We start from the raw sequence: 17,551 nt of genomic DNA on the forward strand, positions 1-17,551 counted from the left end.
ATCGGGTCATCTCCCAGAGGACCTCGACTTGGTTCACATATAATTAAGACTGGAGTACATAGCAGAAAACATAGGAGAAGAAAGTACTAATTAAAGACTAAAGTATGTAAGAAAAGCATAAGAAAAATAACTATAATATTATCATTTCATTGAGGCTGTAGTTAAACCATTTAAAAATTGCGAAAACAACAAAGTTTTCAGGAATTTACGAAATAACTGCTACTGGCCTAAAAGCCTAATGGAGTCAGGAAGTTCATTACAGATCTCTACAAACTTAAAAACAAAAGATCGACCAGCAGATTTAACTCCCTTAAAGGAACTAAGGCCAGGACTGGGCAGGCTTGCATGACCAGTGTCCCATATATGAACATTCAGTTGAGGACGGGCTGGGGAGGGTTTTGATGGCTGGGATGGTTAAGATGGGCTGGAGTGAGCTTTGATGGAGACTCCAGTAGATGGAACCTAAGCACGGTACCGGGCAGGGCTTTGGGTTTCTGACCCAGAAATATCTAAGAAAAAGGATCATTTAAACTAAGTTAATTTATGGAGCATGTATGATTGGGCAGACTGGATGGACCACTTGGGTCTTTACCTGCCATCATTTACTATGTTACTATGTTAATATACCTCCTCATATTCCATCACCCTATAACAAGCTCTTGTTTTTCCTCATATGACCCTTTGCATTCATATGTTAACATTAATTTATGTACCCCTGTGGGACCAAATATCACTAGGCAAGCCTGGCATTTGTGTCTTTTGCATGTAACCAATTTGTAGGGGGTATGATAGGCCAATGATGTAAAATATCTCTCATTCAAATAATATATTAATTCATCTCACTGCTAAAACTTTCTTTCTTCTATCACTGAGTAATTTTGTCCTGTGGCACCAGTTTTCTGCATCCCTCTCTCTTTTCCTTTTAAGATAAAAGGCTTCTAGTCCTATCTCTTAGATGTCTGTTTGCAATATGGATTTTCTTATCAAAATCTGCTTTATATGAGGACCAACAATTAAGTTCATGAATTTGCCCCCATGCGCATACATTGGCAGTACTGTACAAACAGCTCGATAAGCTTTCATAACCTTGGCATATCAGTGTCTCACCACTGTGTTCATGTCGACGTGTGGCGGTGGCTTGCTGAGTGGCGTTCATTATTGTTGCACGTTTTTGTGTGTTGTCGTGAGAATGTCAGAGCTTGAATTAGAGCAATGAACAAACATTAAATTTCTTGCTAAACTTGGCAAGAGTGGAAGTGAAATCAGGGACAGGTTAGTCCAAGTTCATGGGGATAAGGCACTGGCCAACGTTTCACGACTAACCTGTTGCTGCTTTAGGAACTGCAGCTGAATGTGAGAAGTAGTGTCGGCAGTTGCTTCTAGAACCCTGAAGAAGAAGTGACTGGTTAGTCATGAAACGTTGGCCATCATCGGCAGAGCATAATCAACTAGCATCAGAGCCTCTGAAGTACGGAACATTCCGTTGAATATGACAGCGTTTGAATGATCTCCAGTTGCTTTAACTCGAACTGTACGGAACAGCCCAACACGGATGAGACCCATTTTTTCATTATATTATTACAGAGTGCAAGCAAGCAGGAGGTTTTTTGCCCATGATAGAAGCATGGAAGGAAGACAATTTATATAGGTCTTTCCTTCACAGCCACAGAAGTGTTATTTTCTTTCGTGGCTTCTAAGGTTTTATTCTTCCTGATAGTTACTCTCTGTAAAAACAAAGTTTTAATGGCATGCTGTTTAGCAATTTACACTGGAGGTATAGATGTATGGTGATTTATAGTCTTAGTACTAAAACCATTAGGCACTGAAATACAACCAAAGGCGAATGCAATCCCACAGATAACACCCTAAGAGATCAATGCAAAGCTTTTGAGCTAGCAAAGACTATTTTCTCTCTGGACTTTGTTTCATTAATGGGATCTGAAAGCTATGCTGTTGGTACCAGCAGGGCCTCCCAAGGCGGATAGGATTCAGAGGATATGAAAGACTAACGATGTACCACTAATCTGGGGAGCAGCAGATGGGCAGGGTTGGAGGCAGAGGATCATGTTTGATGCGACACCGGCAACAACATTGAATTTATATTGCAAAGAAAGGCCCGGCAATCTACTTCTCCATTCTGCCATGAAAACTTGATATCATTATCAAGACCCTAGGACTTGAAACGAGTCGATAGCACCTAACAGCAATAGCAATATTATAATTTTTAAGTCCAGAGTTGTAAGGTAATTAGCATACTGTCCAGTGACTTGTCACCTCTCGGCATTTGATATGTATCAAATTATGATATAACCTGTTTCTTTTGTTGGCCTGTTGAGGGAAGTGGGAAGCCACCCAAATGTGGTATAGCAAAGACTTGTGCTCCTTGGTATGTCCCTTTGAGAGATAGATGACCTAGAAAATTCATCCTACCATTATATGGGAAAAATGTATTTTGAGAGGGACTTCACTATTGTAGGGTTCTCTCCCAAAAGAGTATAGAGTAGCATGAGTGGTAGCTATGTAGAGCTCTGATTTTTCTTTCTTGTCTTTGGACTAACTCGTAAAAAAGGAAGTTGCCTAGTGCTTAAACACAAGTTGTATATTTTTTGAAACTAGATCAATTGGGATTTCAGGAACTCATGAGAGTCCTTCTCCCCTGCATATTCCTTCAGCCATGGTTCTGTCTCCCTCCTACTCCTCGTTAAACTGGCAAATAATTATTGCAAAGTGCTCCTGAGGTTTCACACTCAATCAAAATTACAATGAAGAAATCTGTAAGAAACATTTTCCTATTTCAGAAAATTGCATTGGTGCATTTTCAAAAATGGAACATAATATTTGATAGATTATTATTCCGAGTAACAATTCATAAGGAAAAGAGAATAGGTGCGAGGTTGCACCGCCTATTGCCTGTCCCCTATTTCTCCTTTGAAAACTGTATGTACACAATTGGCCATCTTGAGAAAAGTTATATTTTTTGAAATAAGGCTTTCAGAGAAGACAGTTTTCTCTTTCATAACTCCCTCCCCTTTTACTAAGTTGTGGTAGAGGACCCTGGGGTGCTAAATGCTCCAATGCGCGTAGAATTCCTATGAGTGTCAGAGCATTCAGCGTTCCCGACCATGGTAGAAACCTCTACCTCTGCTTAGCAAAAGAGGGCCAAAGGTAATTTATTCATTCCTCTCTTTCATAAAGGTATTTATTCATAATACCCTTTAAATTCAAACATTATTACTTAAAAATACAGAAACATTTGTTCGAGCTATAGAGGAATTGTAGGTAAATGCAATCACGTAGCTACATAAAGGGGGTCCATTAAGGCGCCCACAGAATATAATGGATGCCTTAGCATTTAGCACATGCTAATCTTTAGTGCGCCTTAATAAAAGGACCCCCAAATCAAATGTTGTTTTATCATTTTCTAGGTACAAACCAAGGAAGAACATACTATTGTGGTTACAGCTGAAATGATGGCACTGAAGGGCTTAAAAAAGGAGAATGAGAAAACACCGAACTGGAGGAAGAAACAGAGATTGAAGTATTCAGTGGGAGGAGGAGATGTCTACACTTCTCCCTCCGTATTTGCGGTTTCCACACTTGCGGTTTCACTTATTCACGATTTTTCACATGCTGACTCCGCCCCCCAAAATTACATCATGATTAAAGTTCCTTTCCTTCTATTCAGACGTTCATATACTTGAAGGGTATTAACGTAGAAAGGAAAATGGTAAAACCAGAGGACATAATTTGAGGTTGAGAGGTGGTAGATTCAAGAGCAATGTTAGGAAATTCTACTTTACGGAGAGGGTGGTGGATGCCTGGAATGCGCTCCCGAGAGAGGTGGTGGAGAGGAAAACGGTGACTGAGTTCAAAGAAGCGTGGGATGAACACAGAGGATCTAGAATCAGATAATAATATTAAAAATTGAACTAAGGCCAGTACTGGGCAGACTTGCATGGTCTGTATATGGCCGTTTTGGGGAGGATGGGCTGGAGAGGGCTTCAATGGCTGGGAGGGTGTAGATGGGCTGGAGTAGGTTTTGAGAGATTTTGGCAGTTAGAATCCAAGCACAGTATCGGGTCGAGCTTTGGATTCTTGCCCAGAAATAGCTAAGAAGAAAAAATTTAAATTGAATCAGGTTGGGCAGGCTGGATGGACCATTCGGGTCTTTATCTGCCGTCATCTACTATGCTACTATGTTATGTTACTGTACCGAAAAAAAGGTTTAATGTTTACCAACATTCACTCTGAAAATCGCTGCTTCCATGCTTTCTCCCACCAAATCGATGTTTCAAATCTTTCACCCTGAAAATCACTGCTTCCCCTTTGCACAGAGAAAAATGCTTCTTCCCATCATCCATAGAGAGAAACGCTGCTTCCCAGCATGCATGGAGAAAATCGCTATTACCCACAAAATCGCTGGGAATCGCTGCTTGCCTGCACACAGCTTTGGGAATCGCTGCTTGAAAAGTTATTTGCGCTTTTAATCACAAAACTGCTGGCTGTTCCAAAAAAACTGCGAACAACATATAAAAAGTTATTTGTGGTTTTTCCATATTCATGGCTATGTATGGCCGTTTGGAGGAGGATGGGCAGGAGAGGGCTTCAATGGCTGGGAGGGTGTAGATGGGCTGGAGTAAGTCTTAACAGAGATTTCGGCAGTTGGATCCCAAGCACAGTACCGGGTAAAGCTTTGGATTCTCGCCCAGAAATAGCTAAGAAGAAAAAAAAAAAAAAAAATTTAAATTGAATCAGGTTGGGCAGACTGGATGGACCATTCGGGTCTTTATCTGCCGTCATCTACTATGTTACTATGTTACTATGTTATGTTCCGCCCGCATCCACTGCGAATACAGAGGGAGATGTGTATTGTGTGTTGATTGTACAGTGCAGTCCATTTTTCAGTGCTACCGACATGATAAATACGAGTAGTAGTAGTAGAGGAGAACAAATTTGGATAAGTTTGCTAAGGAGGTGAGACTTGGAAGATATAAGAGCACGATGCGATGTTCAACTCAAAAGAGGTCAGAACGTTGCCGCAAGGCACAAGTTAATAAACTCAATAAATGAAAGAGTCTTCCAAGGGTTGAAGACTCATGTATCTTCTTTAGCACACACATTTTCATTCTGGCAGGGTAGACAGCGTGACAAATGGACTACTATTAGAGTAGGAGAAAATCACTGAGATTATATTATATCAAAGGAAAATGCAGTAGACCACAGAGATGGAAAATAGCTTCTATTTCTTTATCCACCATATTAGGGCATACAGGAACTATTGTTGTCATTCTCCAGTTAAGAAGCTCTTGATGTCGGTGATCAAATACGGTTTAGGACCACTACATTTCTGAAGATCACTATACATCAGGGGTGTCCAACCTGCGGCCCTGTGAAGCATTTTGTGCGGCCCCGGTCGAGGGCGATGAAGTGTTTTCCTCTGCTGCCCCTGGGTGTTTACCGTCTTGCTGGCTCCCTCCTCTGTCTTGCTGCAGCGTTTGTGTGGCCCCAGAAACATTTTATTCGGCCAATGCAGCCCAGGGAAGCCAAAAGGTTGGACACCCCTGCTATACATCTTTCAGCATAATGGAGGTATGACTAGGATTACCAGACGGGAAAACCCAGACATGTCCTCTTTTTAGAGGACAGTACAGGCTCCCGGATGGACTTTCCAAAACCTGGCATTTGTCCGGGTTTGGGAAAGCCCCGATGAGCTCCGACTGCATCTGAAGGGCCTCTGAGCATGCGTGGAGGACGTCACACACATCTGCGCATGCTCCAGGCCTGCCAGCCTTGGCTGGAGCTTGTCCGGAAGACGAGAGGAGGCTTTGTGGTGGCGGGGCTGGGGGAAGAACTGGGAGGGGCTTGGTTGGAACAGGGTGGGGCTGGAAGTAGAATGGGGTGGAGTCATGTAAATATGGCAGCCCTAAGTATAATTCTAGATCATAGTTTCTCAAGTCAGTTCTGGAGATTCCCCTAGCCAGTCTGGTTTTCAGGAGATGCACAATGAATATCTATGAGTTAGATCGACAGAGAATGGAGGCACTACATGCAAATATATGTCATGAATATTCATTGTGGATCTCTTGATAAGCAGGCTGGTTATGTGCAACATTTCCAATAAAACTGAAAGAGTGTCTTCTACCTGTATTCCTGCTGATAAGAAATGGTGATTAGTATTAGTGATAAATATAGTTTGCCTTTCTTATGTTTTCAGGTGGACTTTCTGGGACACCAGGCCGCTCAGTGGTACAAATTGATATCTGGATTTATGAATAAAAAAACCAAGGACTGGTCTTCGGGACATTTGGAGCATTGAGATTAAGCATCAAATTACTGCGTCTCAATGGCCACGAATTTGGTCTTGGAGGATGAGATGAACAGTGTCTGCATCTATGAGACAAACCTGTTTTTTTCTGTTACATAGAGCTTTTTGGACCCCGGTTCGTTTACAGAAGTTAGATAGCTCTAAATCTAATAGATGCTGGCACAGTCATCTTGAAGCAGAAGCCTGTTATTATTAGAGGATATTTGGCTTTTAGCCCTCATTGACATGCCAAACAATACAGTGTCATAAGATAATGCCACTGGATTTTCTAACAAATTATTTATTTGACCCCCATATTGATTTCCAAAAAGCAATTTGTTATTCTATTGTCCATTCATTCTTGCTTTTTGGAAATCAATATGGGGGTCAAATAAATAATTTGTTAGAAAATCCAGTGGCATTATCTTATGACACTGTATTGTTTGGCATGTCAATGAGGGCTAAAAGCCAAATATCCTCTAATAATAACAGGCTTCTGCTCATTATGACAGGGGTTGCCATACAACAGATCACGAATAACTGGAAAAATTGGAAGAAGCTGAATTACAGTTTTTGGTGGAATTCTTTATGCCACATATTCAAAATGGAAAGGATAATTGCTATATAGCAGGGAAATTTAAAAAAAAATTCAGGTTATTTGGGAGCCATTAACAAAATATTGCAAAGATTGACAGTATTGTATAGAATAAACATTAATTTTTTTCCTTTGGTTCATATACGGCCAGGGTGGGGTGGGGGATGGGATTATTTTATGATTTCTTTTATTTATGAATAAACAGGATACAAGGGAGAGGGATTATTTGATATAGTTTAGAATTTGATGTTATATTAAGTGTGATTTAAGTATAAATGTTTGCATGTTACACTTACTGGGCACTTTAAAAATGAATAAAGATTAATATAACAAGTTATGGGGAGGAGGGGGGGAAAACGATTGTTTTCTGTATTAATTGTGTAGTTAAAGTGCCTTTTCTGTAATGTTTACATCTAAATTAATTGTATGGCACTGTCAAAGTTTGAAAATCAATAAAGATTAATTAAAAAAAAAAAAAAAGAAATGGTGATTCAATATCATGTTTTCCATTGCAAGATCCCTTGGAAGTGCTGCAGAACTTGCTTGTCCCCCATGAAAACACAATACTGAAGCCCTCTCTCCCACCAAAAGGAACATGAGTAGCGGACACCCATACAGCTTAGGGGTAGTGTTGAGTAAGGACTTCTCCAGGACCAGCTGTAGAGATATAATTAGCATTCCAGTTTATCTGCATTACAGAATTTAAATTAAATGCATGCAATTTTCCTTAACGTTTGATTTACAGAAAGTGGAATCTCAAACGCTTGCATACAAATAGATAAATAAATAAAAGAAATGATGATTTGGGGCTCAGTAGCCAAAAGGTTTTTGCTTCTAATTTTGAGACTTATGGTTCCAATTTGACGTCTTTGAAAATTTACCAGGGCTCAGTGGTTAAATTTATGCTCAAAATTTCACCAAACGCTTAAATTTAGGAGCATAAAAAGTGGGAGGAAAAGCATGGAAAAGAAATTTGAATCTTAGCACCGGGCTCATAAATCTAGACAAATAAATCTTAGGCTTAAATTTATAAGTATACCGGGTGACATTCAAAACTATTTAAGTAAGCAGGAGAGGCTCCTGCCTACTTACATCACACTATGTGGGCCAGCTGCTGATATTCAGAGTAGAGAATGACACGGGGAAAAATTCTGTTTTCACCGCCCCGTCCCCATCTTCAGCGTCTTCTCCTCTCCATCCCCCCCACCCCCAGCACCCTTCACGTGGTCCAGCAGCTCCCTCCCGCCGGCCAGCCGTGCATTTCTCTCTCTCCCTCCCTCTTACCTTCTCTTGTGGCGAAACTGGCAATTTGTATAAGGCTATGCGCTGTATTACAGCCGAAGCCTTGAAGTCGCATCGGGTTACCTGCTAGAAATGTCTCCTCCGATGCAACTGGAAACATGGAGTTGCGTCAGAGGAGATTTTTCCAGCAGGCAACGTGACGCAACTTCAAGGCTCCGGCTGTAATACAGCTCATAGCCTTATAGAAATCGCCAGTTTCAACAAGAAAAGGTAAGGGAAAAGGAGGGAGGGAGAGAGATGCATGGCCGGCGGGAAAGAGGGAGCTGTCGGATTGAACGCTCGTTCACCACGCGTGCTAACCATTCACCGCTCCACGGGGTGGTGAATGGCCTTGTCCCCGATCTCGCGGTGACCTTTTTTTTGGTCACCGTTTTGGTGGGTTACCCGTGGCTAGCCACGGGTAACAACCACTGTGTCATTCTCTAATTCAGAGGCACTTAAAGCACTGCTGCTAACGGACCATTTCCTAACTGGCTAGATTAAGGGCCAACACTTCCCCCCTCTTTTACTAAGGTGCTCTATGCTTTTTAGCACGCGATAAATATTACCGCACACTAATCACGCGCTAACGCACGCATGTTATCCTATGGACGCATTAGCGGTTAGAGCACATGTTGATTTAGATCACCTTAGTAAAAGAGGGCCTTAGCCAGTTAGCAGTGATTTTCTGTTCACTAGCAAGTTAGATGAGCCCATAAAGATAGGTCAGAAAAAAGACTGTCCTAACTTTAAGTCAATATTCATAGTCTGAATATCGGCCAATGTCCTATTAACTTCCATGTCAGTGCACCTACCCAGATATTCAATGCCAGGAGCTGTCCAAGCTCCAGCATTGAATATATGAGGTTAGTTTGCTTATTGCAGCATTAATATGACCCCCTCAATTACTTCTGAAATACAAGAGATGCAAGGACTAACCTGTGTACTCTATTCGATACCATAATAACATCAAATTTAAAGATTTTAAAATTAAAAATGTAAGCAGGATGCCTTTAATTAATATTACAAACTAAATGTGGCACTTACATAAGGAATGGTATCCAAGGTATCTGTATTCACAAGTATCGGAGCAGGGCTGGCCTGGGGGGGAAAAAAAGAAAGATTTGAGAATTTCATATCAAAAACATAGGAAATTGACTACATTATGTAACAATTATAGATATGCGAGAGAGGGAATCAGTAAATAAGATGAATTTAATCATAGCATCAAAATAGCTGAATTCCATCCTGTTTAGTGACAAATAAAAGCTATCACAAGAAAACATAAGAAAAGTTTACTACAAGATATGCAAATTAAAATGCTGCAATATTGAAACCAAAAAAGTTGGAAACTGTTGAGGCCTTAAAGGACCCACGGCAACAAGAGGGCATCCGTTGAAAATCAGGGGTGGCAAACTTCATGGCGACACCAGGAAGTATTTCTTCACCGAAAGGGTGGTTGGTCATTGGAATGATCTTCCACTGCAGGTAATCGAGGCCAGCAGCGTGCCAGATTTTAAGAAAAAATGGGATAAGCATGTGGGATCTCTTCATGGAAGAAATTAGGGGGGGGTGGGTCATTAGAGTGGGCAGACTTGGTGGGCCGTGGCCCTTTTCTGCCATCATTTTCTATGTTTCTAATGCCTTTATTATAGAACTAAAATAAATGTACGTGAATAGACTGCCTGAACTTATAGGCATATATAAGATACCTGCAAGCCCAAAGGCTAATGAAATGGTGTGCACCCAGGTGTAGTCATTTTTTTTGTCCATGGAGGGCTCACAATTGAAAAAAACAAATCACTAATTGTTAAAGTGGGATTTGAACTGGGGTCCTAGCCCATTGCTCTAACCACTAGGCCACCTCCTCTGCTCCACATATAAGGGGGAAAGAGGATGGGATTTCATATACCGCCTTTCTATGGTTACAATCAAAGTGGTTTACATATAAAAAGAAGTACTGGGAGAGGGAGAAAGGGGGCGAGAAACGAATGAAGGAATGCCTAGTTAGTGCCCACAATGAAAACCAGCTACTCTGAGGGTGTTCCTGGGGCAGAGTCGGCACTTAACAGGCTTGGTGCAATATTTGCCACTTAACTGGTTACACTTAACTCTTCGGGTTTCTGCCAGGTTTTTGGGACCTGGGTTGGCCATTGTTGGAAACAGGATACTGGGCTTGATGAACCTTTGGTCTGTCCCAGTATGGCAATTCTTAGGTTCTTATGTGAGCCAAGTATAAGACAATCAAGCCATTGTGACATCACTGACAAGGTTGGCTCTTAGGCATTGGTGGAATGAGGCATTATGACCTCACAATCTCAGCTCTTGAATGCTTCTACTTTTCGGATTTCTGCCAGGTTCTTTGGACCTGGGTTGGCCACTGTTGGAAACAGGATACTGGATTTAATGGACTTTCGGTCTGTCCCAGTATGGTAATTCTTATTTTCATGCACCAAGCATGTTCCTTCCCCTTATCCTCCCATGCTTGACACTAACGGTGCACATATATCCCCCCTCCTCCTCCTTTTACAAAGCAGCAGTAGCAGCTGCCGCACAGCAAACGCTCCGATGCCCATTAAATCCCTATGGGCGATAGAGCAATTACCGCGGCTTTGTAAAAGGAGCCCATAATTTGCATACCATTTGTGCAGAGAACTGGGGAGGGTTTTTTTTGTGTATTTCTCGGCACTGTTCCCTACATTGCTGGAGCTCTGGGAACTGGCCGCTTAGTGATGCTGTATGATTGAACAACTAATCATCCATATCTGTGCCTTTTAAGTTAGGGTACAGGACAGCAGCTGTGAGAAACTGGAAATGCCATGCTCTTTCCTTGGTACCTTTACACTGCATTCTTTGGTCAACCTACCATAGAATTTCAAGGTTTCAAAGCTGAGCAGTACTCATAGCCTCATGCCCAGCTGGCATATAAACAACTGTGGTGATAGCTAAGGATGCTGTCTTTGATAATGCCGCTTATGCAGTTTTTTCTCTGTGGAATTAGCTGTAATTTCCAGCTCTCTTAGTATAAAATACAGAGGAAATAATCATTGTTCTAAAGGCGAAGACAGCACCACGGCTAACGTAAACGGTGAAAAGAGAGGTCAGGTTCTAAAACTAGATTTTTTTTTATAAGGTTACAAGCTTAATAAGCCTCCCTGCCCTTGACGATATGAGATTTCCTCTGTACAGAATCAGACTAGACTGTTTATATTAGGATGACAGATTTCAGCTGAAGGAGATGCTTCCGAAGCAGAGGGAGAAGGAAATGAAGTTTGTAACTTCAAAATTCAATCACCCATTTGACAGACAGGTGACACATGAGAAACCTTGGAAAGTGGAATTTCACCCTGCAAAGGCAAAGATAAAAGAAACTCGTAGGAAAGCTACCTGGGTAATTGCTGCCGCTTAAGGCCATATCCGGATTTTCAGTGGCATTATTTGGGTGGGGTGGGAGGAAGGGAGCATGGGTGTGAAAGGTCACTTTGGTCAGCCACAAAACTTAGAGACTTGAAGAAAGCGACAGGTATATTTTATTCAGCATATGCAGACCCCTGAGCCCCCAAGCTGGTAGCTTCAGAAGTGCCAAAACCAGGACGTTACAGAGATATTTATACACTTTTCTGGCTATACAACTGAATTCTAGAAAGAACTTCTCATGTGTTATTTTTCTTAACAATCATTGGTCCTAAGCTCACACTAGCAGGTCACTAGCAGCCCTGCAGTCTTTCTGTTACATGTCCAGGAGGGCAGAATACAATATTGTGTATGCTGAGATAACCATAAGAAGCTAAAACGCCCAGCTAAAACACCCAGTGTAGGAAAGCTAGAACATGAGATAAGTTAGATCTGCAACTAAACATAATTCAGCATTTTATTAAAGAGAAAACTTAATTTAAAACTCAGGAAAACCAGTCCCAGACTCCTTCAGGTGGAGCTGGAATTTATCTAGGAACCTGTGATATTCAGCACCAATACTTAGATAATGCCACTGACTAAGGTTACTTTAGTAAAATCCGGACTCTCCTAGATTCGCCCCCAGGTCCACCAAGTTTCACCCATCCCCACCTCATTATGTCCCAGTCCCGCCCCCAATCCCACCCTAGCCCCACTCCCTGCTCTCATCGGGCAGGAGGGCATCCACGCATGCATGGATGCGATGATGTTACAAGCGTGTGCACGTGAGGTCATCGCGTGGACAAAGTATCGGGTTTGAAAAGCTGTCAAGACCCCCAGACATGTCCTCGAAAAGGAGGCCATGTTCAGAGAAATCCGGATGTCTGGTAACCTTACCACTGTCTATCTCTATTTGAGTCCTCAGCACCAATATCATGGCATTCACTGGCTGTAACAGCATTGAACTAGATCTACCCACAGCGTTGAGTAAACTGACTACCTGTTTAACCGCAACTCAAGAATGGGCAATCAACAACAAACTCTGCCTGAACCCAATCAAAGCTGAGATTCTTTGGGTTCCTAACACAAGTGAGCAAATACCTGACTTAAAAATATATTTTGGGAAGTAAGAACTCACCCTAAAATCACAGGTCAGAAATCTCGGGATGCTGCTAGATTCATTACTCACTCTGATCCCGCAAGTCCAAACAACCTTACAAAAATTGTCTCTATCATCTTTGGCAGCTGCAAAATCTCTCTCCATATATTGAAAAGACAAGTCAGACCACAGTGATAACATCATGATTAGACTACTGCAATGCCATGTACACTGGTCTAATCAAAAAGAGTTTGCATCCGATGCAACTAATTCAGAATGCTGCATCATGACTGATAGAAGGCTGCATACCCTTCTTGCACAAAATACACTGGCTAAATTTAGATCTCTATCAGTGACGTAGTGAGGGTAGGAGGTATCCGGAGAGGTGGTGCCCCCCTGCACCCGCTTCTCCACCCCCCTGCTCCTTCCCCCCTCATGCCCTCCTTTCCCCCCGTACCTTTGCCAACATGAACAGCTTCTCCAGCCTCCTACTCGCATCTGATGTTACTTCCTGGATCTGCAACCCGGAAGTGATTTCAGAGGGGAGCCAGGCTAGTGCAAGCAGCAGGCCTGAGAAGTTGCTTGCGCTGGTAAAGATGTAAAGAGGCACAGGGTGGGGGGGGAAGGGAGGGTGCGAGCATGGCATGGGGGAAGAGAGGTACTGGCACCTCCATCAAGATGGCATGTGGGGCGGTCTGACCCTCCCCCCCCATACTATGCCACTGATCTCTATGTTTGATTTTCAAGGTTCTCAAACAAAATGGGCCAGAAACTTAAAGAACAAGCTAGCCCTTTATATCCCATCGAAAGCTCTGAGGTCCTCTCGAGAAGCATCACTATTTGTACCCTCATAAAAAGAATCAGTACAATGTGATATCCGCCAGCGATATCACCACGCTCTGGAATTTACTCCCGGAGGGGCTATGTCTACTTCAGAAAGCAGGTGAAAGCCTGGCTCTTCACCCAAGCCTTTAAAATATAGGGTGATTGACTATTTACCAGGATTAGTTTGCCACACACACTAACTAAACCAGTTCCTTATACCTTGTTTAACTGTATAAACAACTTGCCATGAGTTTAGCCTCCCATCTGGTTATCCCAAAGCACTCTGTGTCACCCATCTGGGCCCCATCTAATAACTGCATTTGACCCCCTCGGCAACAGGATAAGCTGTATTATAAAAAAAGAATATGCATCATATCTGTATTATTTGAATGCTCTGATTTGTACTTATTGTTTCATAAGTATTATGTCTCCCTTTAAGTATGTATTATATATCTCTTATTTGAATTTCAATGCTGTTTATTATATTTCTGAAACTGTTTCATGGTAGTGCTATTATTAAGTTTCAATTTACTGATTTTTTTTTAAATTTATTTGTCTTTATTTAACATCAAAGAAAAATATCAATTACTGATTTTAACTCTACATCATTCATTGTATTTATGTTTTTATTTGGTCTTTTTACTACTGTTATGCTGTTAAAAAAATTATAATTTTTATATTGAATTATGCCTGCTGTATTTCGCCTTGGGTTAATCTCTTCATAAATCTCAATAAATAAATAAATTGTTCAGTGCTGTTACTAACATAAGTAACCATTTGGATAACTCTCCAGATGGCTCCTGTCTCCTCCCAGACTCTGCTCATTGCCACAATCTGGATTGTGTCAATGAGCAGATTAAATTGAATAGTACTGTATACAGTATACTCAAATATAAACCAAGATTTGGGGCAAAAAATTGGCCCAAAAATGGGGGTTTCAAGTTTTAAGTTTATTCGAAATTTGATGAATCGTTTATACATAAAATACTAAGCGAATTACATTAAAATCAAATTTGTACATACGTTAAAATACAAAATAATATTAATAACAAATCAAAAAAGGGGTTAGACCTACAGACCACAGACTTGACTGGATGGAAAGGGATGAGGGGATAAGGTTACAATATTAATCATTTTAAGAAAAGAGAGACAAAAAAGGAGAAAAACATTAGGAGGGGTATTTTTTTTTTTTAATTATTATTCTGTTTTTGATAAAGGACTGCTGCACTGTGATTATTCCATATAGGAGGTAAAAGCATCTTTAAACAGGAGGGTTTTTAAATTAATTTTAAAACGGCTAATGTCTTTTTCGTCTCTTATATATTGGGGGAGAGAGTTCCAGGCTTGGGGGGCTACTACTGAAAATATATCATGTCGTCTGGTGCCGATCACTTTTAAAGAAGGGACTACCAAAAGATCTTGGGTTGATGAGCGAAGGGAGCGAGAAGAGTTGTATGGAATAACTATCCTGTTTATTACATTACATTACATTACTGGCTTATATTCCGCCTGTACCTTGCAGTTCTAAGCGGATTACATCAGAAAGATAGCTGGACATTTCCAGGAAGAGAAATACAATTAAAGAAGTTGGACCTAGTACAACAAAAAAGATAGCTGGACTTTTCCAGTAAAAGGAATACAATTGAAGGCGTAAGGTCTAAAGCAATTTTGATGAGATGATTCTAAGAGGGGGTGAGAGGGGAAAAGGGTGGGATTAGGACGTTTGGGTGAATTTCTTGAATAGTAGGGTCTTGATTTGTTTGCGGAAAGCCTTGAGGTCAGTTGAAGCTGTCAGTAGGTCGGTGATGGTGGGATCCAATTTAGCTGCATGAGTTGCTAGTAAGTTGTCATACATCTTTTTGCGTTTAGTTCCTTTAAAAGGGGGGTAGGAGAAAGGGGATTGGGTTCTCCTCTGTCTGGTTGAGAGGTTCCTGTTTAGACGGTTGTTTAGGTGGGTGGGTGCCGTTCCGTTTAATGTTTTGAATAACATGCAGTATAGTTTAAATTGGATGTGGGCTTGTATTGGAAGCCAGTGTGAATCTAGGAAGGCGTTGGTGATGTGGTCAAATTTTCCAAGGGAATAGATCATTCTGAGGGCAGTGTTCTGCACGGTCTGTAGTTGTTTTATTAGGTAGGTGGGACAGGAAAGGTAGAGGATATTGCAATAATCCAATAGATTTAGGACTAGGTATTGGACTATGAGTCTGAATTGTTCTTTCTCAAAGAATTTTCTGATTTTGCGAAGGTTGCGCATGGTGAAGAATGCTTTTTGTGTGATTTTGTTGATTTGCACCTGAAGAGTGCAACCTCTGTCTACTGTTACTCCAAGGAGTTTGAGAGTGGGCTGTAAGGGATATTTGGTGGGTTTTATTTCTAGTTCAGATATAGAAGGGGTTTTGTCCTTTTCAAGCAGTAGAAATTTAGTTTTATCTGGGTTGAGCTTCAGTTTGTGTTCTGTCATCCATTTTTCCACTGCTTCTAGAGTTTTTTCCAGGATGCTTGATTTGGTGGGGTCTTGTGTGTCAAAGGAGAGGAGTATGGTGATATTTATAAATTGCGGTTCGTTTGTGGATAAAGTTTTAAATACTAAAAGTAGAATTTTAAAGGTGATGCGATGGTTAATGAGAAGCCAATGTGAGGCAACCAGAAAGGGGGTTACATGGTCATATTTTTTCCCGTTGTGAATAAGTTTAACGGCAAGATTTTGAATTATCTGTAGACGTTTCTTTTCTTTTTGAGTAATGTTTAGTAGTAATGAGTTACAATAGTCTAGCTTAGAGATAATAAGCTCGGTTTATATTCAGGCAGCGCCCAGCACTCACCCATTCCTCTCCTGGACTTGTTGCAGGCCTCCGCCGGGTCGCCAGGCTCTGCACCCTGGCCCCCCTCTCTGCCCTGTCCAATGTACGTCCTCTCTGCCGCATACCTGGAATTCCTGGTGGTCCAGAGGCGTAGCGGGCAGGAGCGAGCTTTCCGTACTCCTGCCCTGCCCCTAAACCAGTTGCTACCATGAGTTCTGACTTCAGCTGTACCAGGCAGGGGAGAACTTTGGTGCTGCTGCTCGGCGTTGAGCAACTTCCTGAATGGCTGCGGCGAGTCTCACGAGAATTCGTGGGAGCCGTTCGGGAAGCCGCTCGATGCTATGCAGCAGCGCCAAAGCGCACTCAGCTGATCGCAGCAGGGCAATCCCCGATCAGCTGAGTTGGCATGACTCCCCAAAACCATGGTGCCAATCAGTCTTCGGACCCTCCCAGCGCATCTCAGTGCACTGGGAAGGGGAAGGCTAACTATTTTGAAGATGCAGGCCTGCTGGCAGGAGGAAGTGAGCAGTTTTCCATTCAAGGTACAAGGGGGGTGGGAATGTCGGGGATGTGTGGAGGTGTGTGGAGTGTGTCAGGCACAGCAGGAGGCTTTCTTTGGAGGGGTTTTTGGGATTGGTTGGTGGGTGAGAGGGAGGAAGAGAGGAATCAGGGATCTCCCTGCTGGTTCAGCTAATTGCGGCAGGAGAATCCCCAAACAGCTGAGCCAGCAGAATTCCCTGAAGCCACGGTTTCAGTGCAACCTGCTAGCTCACCTGATCAGGGATTCACTTGCCACGATCAGCTGATGGCAAGATGCGAACTACTGTCGAAATCTCCCGGCAAAGACAGGCACCGGAAATGTAGGCCAGGGTTTTCCAGGCCTACATTTCTGGCACCTAATTTTGCGTGAATCATACTTGTGTAGGCGCTTGAGGTGTGATTCTCTAACCAGCGCTGTTGCATGGTTAACATGTAATCAGCGGGCGCTTTTAAGGAGGCCACCGGTTAGAGAATCCAGGCGTCAGGGACAGATTCTATGAGATTCTCATATAAAAGGCACCTAAAGCTAGACACTACCTTAATTGCTCAAACCATCTTAATAGCTTCAGTATGAGCTTAACACTCATAATTGGAAAAAAAAAATTAATTAATTGGCTGATAGGCACCTACTAACACTTAAGTCAGTATGTTTGGGGGTAGAGACAATAAATTAGACTCAAAGGCACCCAACTCATATAACTTCTTAAAGAAAA

General features: G+C 42.0%; 1 protein-coding gene across 1 annotated transcript in view; it reads right to left on the reverse strand.

Annotated features, from left to right (window-relative positions):
• The window catches only part of DLG2 (discs large MAGUK scaffold protein 2), a 1,272,293-nt gene that overhangs the window by 528,895 nt on the left and 725,847 nt on the right, over positions 1–17,551 (reverse strand). Inside the window, exon 6 of the mRNA XM_033948577.1 lies at positions 9,228–9,281. Within this exon, the coding sequence (XP_033804468.1) occupies positions 9,228–9,281 (54 nt within the window). The remainder of the gene's footprint in view (positions 1–9,227; positions 9,282–17,551) is intronic.

The sequence above is a fragment of the Geotrypetes seraphini genome, chromosome 6, assembly GCF_902459505.1.
Source record: "Geotrypetes seraphini chromosome 6, aGeoSer1.1, whole genome shotgun sequence".
Taxonomy (NCBI): Eukaryota; Metazoa; Chordata; class Amphibia; order Gymnophiona; family Dermophiidae; genus Geotrypetes; species Geotrypetes seraphini.